The sequence below is a fragment of the Sapajus apella genome, unplaced genomic scaffold (assembly GCF_009761245.1).
Source record: "Sapajus apella isolate SASKATOON/1434 unplaced genomic scaffold, GSC_monkey_1.0 scaffold6, whole genome shotgun sequence".
NCBI lineage: Eukaryota > Metazoa > Chordata > Mammalia > Primates > Cebidae > Sapajus > Sapajus apella.
In genome coordinates, this window is record NW_022436946.1 from 72,655,334 (window position 1) to 72,667,595 (window position 12,262).

At 35.7% G+C, this 12,262-nt stretch overlaps 1 protein-coding gene across 4 annotated transcripts in view; it reads right to left on the reverse strand.

Annotated features, from left to right (window-relative positions):
* MYO6 (myosin VI) overlaps nt 1–12,262 on the reverse strand; it is a 162,785-nt gene that overhangs the window by 59,038 nt on the left and 91,485 nt on the right. For all 4 annotated transcript variants that reach the window (XR_004268021.1, XM_032275472.1, XM_032275470.1 and 1 more), the window contains 5 exons: nt 8,183–8,327; nt 6,223–6,380; nt 4,295–4,386; nt 2,350–2,422; nt 1,148–1,275 (listed from right to left, as the gene is read on the reverse strand). Coding sequence is in view for 3 of the 4 variants with exons in the window: in XM_032275472.1 (XP_032131363.1) it covers nt 1,148–1,275; nt 2,350–2,422; nt 4,295–4,386; nt 6,223–6,380; nt 8,183–8,327 (596 nt within the window). In the remaining variant the exon portion in view is untranslated. The remainder of the gene's footprint in view (nt 1–1,147; nt 1,276–2,349; nt 2,423–4,294; nt 4,387–6,222; nt 6,381–8,182; nt 8,328–12,262) is intronic.

Sequence of the window (12,262 nt, forward strand, 5' to 3'; positions counted from 1 at the left end):
ATGTGGCACATATACACCATGGAATATTATGCAGCCATCAAAAACGACGAGTTTGGGTCCTTTGTAGGGACATGGATGAACCTGGAAACCATCATTCTCAGCAAACTGACAGAAGAGCAGAAGATCAAACACCGCATGTTCTCACTCATAGGTGGGTGTTGAACAATGAGAACACATGGACACAGGGAGGGGAGCACTACACACTGGGGTCAGTTGGGGGGAAATAGGGGAGGGATGGTGAGGGGTGGGGAGCTGGGGAGAGATAGCAAGGGGAGAAATGACAGATGTAGGTGATGGGGAGGAAGGCAGCAAATCACACTGCCACGTGTGCTCCTATGCAACAATTTTGCATGTTCTTCACATGTACCCCAAAACCTAAAATGCAATAAAATAAATGGGGAAAAAAAAAAAAAGAATGCACCTCTCATTTATTTCTACTACTGTCTGTGTCTGCTTTGCTCCACCTAATCTCTCTATTGCTTCAGATTCAATTTCCCTATCTGAGTATATTTTCCACTCAAAACTCCCTAGGAAAGAGGATCAAAATGAATGGGCTAATCATTATCTAATATGTATTGCCTGCACCAATCAAGAGTTCTAAGCCACAATCTTCACTGCTGGTCTTACAAATGAGCACACAGATGGAGGCTTGTGACTCTAACTGCCAATTCCTAGAATGTGATCAAGATCACATGACACCAAACAAAGCAACTGAGAGCCACTTAGCTCAGAAGGGAGACCATGAAGGCAGCAAGTCATTCTCACTGTGCTTTTAATTTTTGACACAGGATTTTGCTCTGCTGCCGAGGCTGGAGTGCAGTGGCGTGCTAACAACTCACTGTAGCCTCAACTCCCAGGTTCAAGCTATCTTCCTACCTCAGTCTCCCTAGTAATTCAGCCTACAGGCACACCGTACATATCAGACAGGTGAATTGTACTTTTCATCAGAGAAAAGGTCCCTTGATTACATAAAAATCAAATATAAATTAAATACCCATCTAAGGAATGTACTGTGCTGGATATAATATAGTTGCTCTACATCCTCCATAATTTTTATTCTAATTCTCTAATAATATCTAATAGCTAATGCATCTTTTTAACAATGTCTCATCCCACTGGAGTCTCAATTTCAGAATCCCAAACTCACAGTGAGTCGGAAATGATCCTTGTGCTTTTGGTGAACTGCAGATGTAAAGTGTTGATCACTTGGCTGGGGAAGGCGATTTTCTTCATCCAAAATATCCAGTATTCCCACTAATTTGGCTTCAATTAAATCTATTTCAAAAAATGAAAACACTCACAATAGTGTAAAAACATAACACTTTAAAGGCATGTTAACAATTCACTGATCACAGATTTCAAGGACTGATCAGAAACAACACAGCACATGATTCTATATGTGTTCTCTCAAAAGTTATAGAGAACAGACAGATTTTTATTTCAAATCTGGTCATTTAGTAAAAAGTAACAGCATGTATCTAATATAGATTTTAGAAAAACTACTAAGAAAGCAACTGATTATAATAACCATTCCATTTGTAAACCAGGAAAAGAGAATAAGAAAATGGAAATTTCTCCTTTTCCAAATGATACCTATATTCCAAGTAAAGTAAAACTAAAGAAACTTCTGCATGCACGGCTTTTTAATAATACTTTTAGAAACTGATGTAAATGCTTTCAAACAAAATCTGTCAGTAACAACACATTTTTACATTCCTTCTATTCATAGTTTGAATTTCCTGCCTGTCCAAACTAACTATAAAATGTAAACTGCTTGAATACAATATATAAGAATTATTGACTGAAAGCTGGCTGGGGCGCTACAGGGAAAGGTTTCTTTACCATTAAAATGAAAGCAGAGCCTCTATTCTCCTGCTGCACAGTATTATCTGGCTGTGACACATGAAGCCAAGTCACAACCAGTTGGAGGGTGCTGTCAATGCACAGAGGTCAGCAGAACCAGGAGAATCACAGAAAAGCAGGGCAAACCCTGACAAACTTGCCTGGGGTCTGGCCGAACTACGGACTTCCACAGGTGAACGATAAATCTCTTTGCTGACTAGGCAATGAAGTTTCCCTCTTAACCAATTTACATTTTAACTATTTATGTAGGAAAACATTCTTCAAAAAAAATAGAAGAGATTATAGAAAACTTCCAACAAAGATATATTTGATGACTTGGTAGGAAAAAATAACTTCCAAGCAGTAATACAGAAGTACGTAACCTTCTCTCAAATACCAGTTTCAAGTCCTATAACAAGTAATGTCAATTACAAAGCATGGAAAAATCACTAGTAAACACCCTCCGTCTTCCCATAGTTTTCAAAGGTGCAGTTAATAAACACATACCTATACAGTCCTGATTATCCACATAATGTACTTCATTAACACCTAAACCTTCTTTTTGATAGAGTTCTTGTTCCTAAAAATAAAATAATTATAATCATAGACATGGAAATACTGAGCAATAATGAAATGAATTTTGTGCTGTTTCTGAACATGACATTTATTAATTAGAATGCAAAGGTTTATACAAACTGGTATAGCCTTAAATGGTTTTCCAAAGACATAACAGATTTTGGACATTAGCAGACAGTTACTAAAAGCAAGGAAATAACAACTAACTGCAAATGGGCTCTAATTCCTCATATATAATATATATGAGGCACACATCACTTGGGGAAAGTTAGTTTAATTTAGAAGAACAATACATGATCAAAGTTGAGTCCTCAAATATAAGTCTTCTATCTTCTTAAATTTTTTAAAGGGGTTTTATCATAGATGCGTAAACTATGCAATGAGCTTAAGTAAATATGTTTTAACACTGTTTCCTGAAAGTTTAAACATTTCCTCCCATGAGAGATACTAGAAAAGATTTCTAACATTCTAGAAGGCACTGTCCACTTTAACACATCTCAATTTGAAATTCACATTTATTTTAAAGAATATTCATTATACAGTTTCTCAATAAAGTTTTTTGGTAGGTTGGTGTAGAAGGGAAGCATTAGCTTATGTTAAATTAGAGGCATTCAGGTAAAACTTCACATGGTAATAGAACTAGTATGATTGGATAAAACTCTTCAGAGAAATTACCTTACTGGTAAGTACTTATTTTACCTTTTGTTTATGCCAGAATTCATTTAACTATATCATGTAAGTAAAATGTACCAAAACTAGAATGTGCTGGGAAGTCCATAAAAACATAAACACAGTAAAAATGTGGAAAAAGACAGATGGGATAGGAATAAATTACTGCACATTTCAGCCCAGGTATTGATCGACTTACGACCTATGCAGCTTACGACCATTCGACTTTACGACCACAATCACTGGCCACGACTGCTCCGCGTCTGGCAGCGCAAACGTTGCCCAGGTGGGCGTATGACAGTGCGGATCAGCTTCCGGCAGCACTACCACCTCTGCGTGCACCATTTCAACTGTACATACTCAACTTACGACCAAATCATGTTACGACCGCTCTGCCGGTCCCAATCGTGGTCGTTAAGTCAAGCACTAGCTGTACAGGCAGCTGACAGTCCACAAGGGGGCATGACAAGGAAAGTACTGCCCAGAGGCACTCCAGGACAATGGCTGCATCAAATCTCCTGACTTGGCGGCTTTGCTGCCAGACAGAGAGAGAGAAAAGGTGAGCAGGCAGCAGAGTAGGCAGAAGCAGAGAGACCTGAGAGAGGTGCGGTTGGGTGCCGTGGCTCACGCCTGTAATCCCAGCACTTTGAGAGGCCAAGGAGGGTAATCACCTAAGGCAACGAGTTTAAGACCGGCCTGGCCAACATCGTGAAACCCATCTCTACTAAAAGTATAAAAATTAGCCAGCCACAGTGGTGCGTGCCTGTGGTCCCAGCTACTGGGAAGGCTGAGGCAAGAAAATCGCTTGAAGCCAGGAGATGGAGGCTGCAGTGAGCTGAGATTACACCACTGCACTCCAGCCTGGGCAACTGAGCGAAACTCCGTCTAAAAAGAAAAAAAGAAAAGAAATAGAGACAACAAAATCATAAAAAGAAACAAAGGGAGCTTCGAGTCTATTAAAAGTCACTAGTAAAAGTAGATGTTCGCTTCTGAAAGAGTTTTATTGGGTCCCTAAACTTCAGTTGAACTATTAACACTTCTAACATGCCTGAGCCCCAGGGCCTCTGCTGGGCTTCCCAGATTCCCTGAACCACCTTCCGTTATACATCAGCCATCCCCACCAATCAGGGTAACTGCAGCATATCTCTTCCTTGAAATTTAAAATAGCTTAATGCAGATTTTAAATTTAAGTTATAATGGCAATTACCTCCTTCAGAATCCTTTCATTAAAAAATTGTTGAAGTTTTTCATTGCAATAGTTGATGCAAAATTGTTCAAAACTGTTATGCTCAAAGTACTCTGAAAATATAAAACCAGAACCAAGAGTCATTATGAGATCAACTTCATATAAATGTATCATAGACTAAACTGTAATTGCAATAATGGCCTAATTTAAAATTAGGTTAAATATATATGTATAAACATATGTATGTTTATATATAAATATATAAATATAAACAGTGATGGCTAGTTCTCTACCTTTGAACAAAAGGTAGAGAATTATAAAGTTTAAAATACTTATTACATCAAAGTATACTTGTATATACATATATTTAACATATATATATATTTTGTTGTTGTTGTTCTATATTTCCCAAATGTACTCATTTCAAGATAAAACTTTTTAGGCATTAAAATTAAGTATTAAAAATGCCTTGCTTCAATTGACAAATAAGTTGTTTGTCAAATGAGACAAATCTTGTGTACTAAAATATATAAAATGTAAGCCACTTGTAACAATTTTTTATTTTATTTATTTATTTATTTTTGAGACAGTTTCCCTGTCACCCAGACTGGAGTACAGTGGCACCATCTCAGTTCACTGCAATTTTCCCTTCCAGGTCAAGTGATTCTTGTGCCTCTGCCTCCCGAATAGCTGGAATTACATGTATCTGCCACCACATCCACCTAATTTTTGTATATTTAGTAGAGACAGGGTTTCACCATGTTAGCCAGGCTGGTCTCAAACTCCTGACCTCAAGTGATCTCCCAAAGTGGCATGAGCCACTGCACCCAGCCAACATTTTTTAAAGCACAGGTATTAAAGCAATCTAAGTTAAGCTCAAAAAAATGACTTAAAATACAAGTGCTTTAGAAGATTTTTTTTTCTGTATAATCTGTAAAATTACTTATCAAAAATGCTGTGGATACTAATAATACATTTCTAAAATTAAAAGATTAAATTACATGATGTCTAAAATACACTTGGCTTTACAATTTTATAATCCTTTGTATGTGTATGCTATGCTAAAACTAGTATAGTAAAAGAAAAAAAACTCTGGATTATGAAATCTTAAGTCAGTGATGGCTATTTCTCTACCTTTTGAACAAAAGGTAGAGAATTATAAAGTTTAAAATATGTATTACATCAAAAGCAAAACTCCATCCCTCCCCAAATGTAAACATTCATACATTCCTTTGGCAAAAACAAACCAACCACAGAGAAGACACTACTCCTTCACAGCCAGAAAAATGCCCACATCAATAACGCCCAATACAAAACCTATTAGATTTATACTTCAAGATTTTTTATTTTTGTCATTCAGAGCAAAGCAGAATTCACATCCTGGTAACCCATTTCATTTCTGGTTGAACTGCTCTACAGTTGTTCTCAATTACTTATCCTGATACCTTATTCATTTGATGGAAAATTCACTGGAAATAACTACCTGCTGACAACAACAGCAATGAATTTCTACACATAGTAATGAGGTTGTCCTATAAGTTAGGTCAACCTATCCCCAGCTCTACAAATTAGCAAATTAGTCAATGGTTTTACTGACTTTATCTTTTTTTTATTTAGTTAGTGAATGTATTATCTTTATTAATAGCACACAAGGGTTTACCTTTATTCAGCTGTCTTCCTTTTAGAGTACAGAGATATCCTTAACTACAGCAATTTCAATCAATGTTTTAATTTTAGAATGTATCATCAAAACTAATCCCCACGAGTCTTTTCTCTTCTCTTTAAAGAGTCAGCTCCCTACCTAAGTCATACGATGAAATCTGAGTGTGGACATATAATTACACATACACCAAGTAAAATGCGTTACAAAGGAGAAAAGGTTTAAGAATAAATCCTAACGTGTGAAAAAATATGAAACGAATATATATTCACAAAAGAAACCTACTTACCAAAACCAGCAATATCTAGAACTCCAATAAAATAGGATGATGTTTCAAAAGGAAAACACTGATTTACTCTGTTTACCACATGATCAAAAAGATGGCTATACACCGTCTTTGCCAAGGCATCACGAGCATTGTTTGCTTGCTCCACTTTCAGAGGTACCCTACAAAAGAAAACTATACCAGTGAAAATTCTTTAAGATACCATGTGTGAAAATGATGCCACAGTAAGAGTTTACCTAAACATACCCACTGTGAAGAACAAAATAAATAGTTATCAAGAGTCATGTGAGAATTGGTACAGATAAATGGGGCTAGGTAGAAAACTGCTACAAGAGAACTAACAAAATTACCTAAAATTAGATCAAAAGTCTATTATTGGGTTAAAAAAATGAGGCTTAAAAAATCATTTTGACCCTAATTTAACAAGCTGAATACATTAAAAATTATTAAAGGAATAACCTTCCTTTTGACTTTCCTTAAATGCAAAGGAAAGAGTATTTAATTCAGTATAACTTTAAAGTTTGGTAACTTTACATTGTTTAGGATAAAATGTTTGCATCTTAAAATCTGAACTGTCCAATTCTACTATTTAATAAAACTAACTGTATTGTATAAGAGTATTAAATGTGGCAGATACAGACACACAGCCATTGACCTCAAGAAAACTATAGTCTGATGAAGAGAGACTGGCACAGAAGAGAATTTCCAAATACCATGCTAAATGCCACTTAAAGATAAGCATGGGGTACCAAGAGAGCACCCAGAAAAAAAAATGTCAAATTTGGAAATAGACTTATAAGTCACTCAGGTCAGCCTGATAATTGAGCCTCTCTAAACAGTTTCTGCAGTGAAACCCTTTCTTAAAGTGAATTTCATGTGGACACCCTATACATAGAACACATAAAAGAGTTGATTTGGATTCTGGAATGGCATTGATTGAAAGAAGGAAATGACAACAACAACAACAAACTGCTTTGGAACAAAGGAGAAAATGGGAAAATGGAGGCAGCAACAGCTACACATTCATAGGCTTTCCTTTGGGCCCCAGAGACAGCTCTAAAGAACCAAGTAACTGCAGGCTGTAAGGTGCTGCTCTACAAATGTCTTCCAGTGTTTTTCTTTATCATAAGAACAATTTTGAATTTGCTTAGCAAAGAATCAGGCTAAGCACACCTGGCTAAAACTGTCCAAAGAATAAAAGGTAGCAAATTTTCTGAGAGACTAAAAGCTTTTTTCAAAAAAAATCCTGCTTGTTTCAATTTGTTGAAAACTTTTCTGAAGTATGTCACTAGAGCTCATCTGACTTTTTCCTTCCACAAATGAAGATCCTGCAGTGCCTCAGAATGACAAGGATGAATGTCAATTTTATTCTACAGTACCAAAACCAAAACTACATAAAATATAGGACATGGAGACAAAAGTGCACAAACATCCAGGTACAATCTAGAAGTTCTTGGTTGCTGATTTTTAAAATCTTGGTCAAGCCCTTATTTCTTGCCATTTTTAATTTCTTCCAAATAAAGAATCCTAAACATAAAGAAAGTGTCATTTGCTGAGTACTTTGCTAAAGTGAGTTCTGCTTAATAGAAGTTTTAGTACATATTATATGCATGAAAAATTAAAAAATGATCTGTTGCCTAAAACTGCCACATATTGATTTATATATATCATCAGCTTGTATTTGCATAGCTGTATAAAAGTATACCTCTCTCTTACCTTATAAATTCCAAATATCAGCAAGGAACAACTTTAAGAGCTATGTCAAACTCCATTTATTTATATGGTGGATTACTACACTGAGGTACACAGAATTTTGATTTATCAAGCACAGGCTTTAGAGCATAATGAAAAGAATGAATTGTGTATAAAGATCAACTTTAAATTTCAGTGTTCTCAGAAAAAGATTTTTCCTTGACAAACTGCAAGGCAAAATTTTTGCAGAGCAATTAGTTAAGGAACTTACTTTATAACTGTTCCTTTGGTGCCCCCTGCTGTTGTTAGCATGACTCTTGTGGTCAAACTTACTCGAAGATCATCTTGGTCCAAACCCAGCAATTCAGCACAATATTCCAAAGACTGAGCAGATTTATTCTTCAGATTACAACCACCTAATGGAAATATATTTTAATTGAAATTTCTAAGTAAGTATTATATAAACCAGATTTTCAAGACCCATTTCTTAGAATTATACTTCACTTACATAAAACTACAGAATAGGCAACTTATTTGTAACTCTTAAATCCACCTCATTTTACACCATACTTTTCAAACACCCATACTGCTAAGCTCAAAAGAAGACCCTCTTTTGGGGAAATTCATGGTATAACCCTTTAAGCACATCAATATTAAACTGCCACTGTTTCATTTTTTACGACCATGTAAGCAAACTACACTAATGATACATTATAATATTTTTTAATGTATTAACTCTTTAGAGAAATGTAGCATCTCATCATTAAACTTCATATGACTCCAAGAAATTTCAAGGAGTAATTTTAATGCAAACGCTGTAAGGCACCTTAATACATCAATTTGGATGCACCTGTCTGTCTATGGGTGTGTTTATGCATATATGTAATAAGCATGTACTCATGTTGCTTGGGGTTGGAGGGAGAGAGTGAAGAGACAATTACCATTACTTGCACAAGTTGAGTATCCCTTATCAGAAATGTGACCAAAAGTGTTTCAGATTTTAGATTTTTTCCAATTTTGGAAAATCTGCATATACACAATGAGCAATGAGCCCAATTCTAAACATAAAATTCATTTATGTTTCATATGCACATTAATAATAAGATGTAATATACATATAAACCACTGTCTAGTTTCTCCAACAGCTTGACTTTCTGTTCTAGAGATCAATACAAATGCTTCCTCTTCTGCTTATTACCCTTAGGGGTATCTGCAAGCCTTTTTGACATTTTCTTTTTTGTTGTTGTTATAGAAACAGGGTTTCACCATGCTGACCAGGCTGGTCTTGAACGCCTGACCTCAGGTGATCCACCTGCCTCGGCCTCCCAAAGTACTGGGATTACAGACATGAGCCACCATGCCCAGCCAATTTCAGTAGCATCTTTACACTGCAGAACAGAGAATAGCCAAAAAAAAAAAAAAAAGCAATGTAGCTAGGTCTTGACCCATGTGGGTATTTTGAGAAATCTGCCGTTAGCACATCTAACCTGCACATATGCCACTTTATTTTCTGTGTGCTTGTGTAAGGGGCATGCGAGTAAAAGATATATTGCAGCAGATGGCGCCAGGCAGGTCATTTTTGCCTTAGTACATAATAACTGCAGATTTCGACTTATAAAGACTGTTTTTAAAAGTATTATAAAGAAAGACAGTGCTTTAGTCTCAGAGATAATCAGGCTCTGCAAGTACTAACTATGTGACCTTGAATAAGTTACTTATTCTCTCTGTGCTCAGTTTCCTTGTCCATAAACCTGAGATAGTAACTTTACCTACCTCTTATGGTTATGAAGATAATAAGGTTACATATGTGAAGTGCTTGGAATAGTGCCTGGTACAAAGAAAGTACTAGATAAAGATTAACTATTTTTTCTATTTATTTACTTGTATTATAATATTTAAAAATAACATTTTACAAATATTTTCAAAGATTAATATTAATAAATGATATATTCTAAGGCTACCTAACTTAAAAACCACAAAGAATATGTGAAAATCATGGGAATTTTATGACAAATTCATAAACTACTTAACAGACCAATCTCAGAATATATATGAGAAAAAAATGTGAAAAATGAGACCGTTTTATAATAAGATGCTGTTGGGACAATTCATTGAGAAAAGAACAGCTTCTTCAATAAAAGTACTGGAACAACTGAATGTCCACATGCAAAAGAACGAAGTTGGACCCCTTCCTCACATCTTACACAAAGATTAATTCAAAATGGAATGAAAGACTTAAATGTAAGAGCTAACACTATTAAACTCTTAGACGAAAACATAAGCATAAATCTTTATGATCATAGTGTAAATGTTCATTTCTTTGATACAATAACAAAATCACAAGGAATAAAATAAAAAAAACAGATAAATTAGGCTTCACTGAAATAAGAGCTTGAGTTTCAAGGAACAATAACAAATTAGTAAAAATATAACAAATGGAATGGGAGAAAATATTTGCAAATTATGTATCTGACAAACAACTTGTACCTAGAACATATTTTTTTTTTTTTTTGAGACGCAGTCTCGCTCTTGTTACCCAGGCTGGAGTGCAATGGCGCGATCTCGGCTCACCGCAACCTCCACCTCCTGGGTTCAAGCAATTCTCCTGCCTCAGCCTCCTGAGTAGCTGGGATTACAGGCACGCACCACCATGCCCAGCTAATTTTTTGTATTTTTAGTAGAGACGGGGTTTCACCATGTTGACCAGGATGGTCTCGATCTCTTGACCTCGTGATCCACCCGCCTCGGCCTCCCAAAGTGCTGGGATTACAGGCTTGAGCCACCGCGCCCAGCCCCCTAGAACATATTTTTAAAACTCTTACAACTTGGTAATAAAAAGACAACCCAATTAACAAATGGGCAAAGAAACTCAACAGACACTTCTCCAAAAAAGATATACAAATGGTCAGTGGGCACACAGAAAGATGCTCAACATCTTGACCCATCAAAAAAATGCAAATAAAAACCACAAAGAAATAACACTTCACACCCACTATGATTGCTGTACGCATACAGATAGTACTGGTGAGGATATGAAGAAACTGAAACCCTCATACACTGTTGATGGAAGTATCTACTGTGAAGTGGAATAGCTACTTTGAAAAAGTCTGACAGTTCTCAAAAGGTCAAACAGAGTTTACCATGTGATTCAGCAATTCCACTCCCAGGCATTTACTCAAGGAAAATAAGAACACATCCAAACACAAATTTGTACACAAATGTTCTCAGCAGCATAAGAGCCAAGAAATGGAAACAACCCAAATGTCCAGAAACTGATGAATGGGTAAAAAAAATGTAATATATACATACAATGAAATATTATTTGTCAATAAAAATAAAAGGAAGTACTGCTAAATACTACAACATGGATTAACCTTGAAAACATTATGCTAAGTGAAAGAAGGCAATCGAAAAAAAAAAGATTATATGATTACGTTTATATGAAATGCCCAGTATAGGTAAATTTATAGACACAGGAAGTAGATTAGTGGTTACCTAAGGTTGAGAGAAATGGGCAATGAGGAGTGACTGCTAATGGGTATGGGGTTTCTTTGCAGGGTGACGAAAATGTTCTAAAACTATGGTGATGGTTGCCCAACTCTGAAAATACTAAAAACCACTGAAATGTACACTTCCAATGCATGAACTGTATGGTGTATTAATTAGATCTCAATAAAGCGCCTACCAAAAAGAGAAAAGAGATACTTTGAGAATATACTGAATGTCCCACACTATGAAAATGTGCTTATTACTCATGTGTAGATTCTATACATATACACATTGCCTAAAATTATGTAACTATCAAAAAACTGAACATCAAATAATTCATTTAAATATTTCTTTTTTGCTATTTTGCAGTTTCTTACACATCTCCAAAAAGTATGTAAGGCTAAGACTTAAAAAAAACAAAAAGGCTTTTTAATAAGTCTTAAAAGGAAAAATACCTATAAAATAATGTAAAGTTTCATATCACTTCTTTCCAAAAAAGAAATTCTTCAAACATTTTAAAAGTCTGTTGTTATACTAACATTTTATTTGTTATGTGGAATTTAAATAACATAGGCAGTCCCAATAAGTGTTTTCTGCATTGTCATTATGCAAAAAACTTCTTTATGACAGTTAAGAGTCCTCTAAGTGCTTATTGGAGAATAATCTTTCAGTAGAATAATTATAAAAATACCAAATTTTTTGGAGACAGGGTCTCACTCTGTTGCTCAGGCTGGAGTATAGTGGTGCAATCATGGCTCACTGCAGCTTCAACCTCCCAGGCATTTCCAGCATGCACCACCCATGCCCAGCTAAGAGAGAGAGAGAGAGAGAGAGAGAGAGAGAGAGAGAGAGAGAGAGAGAG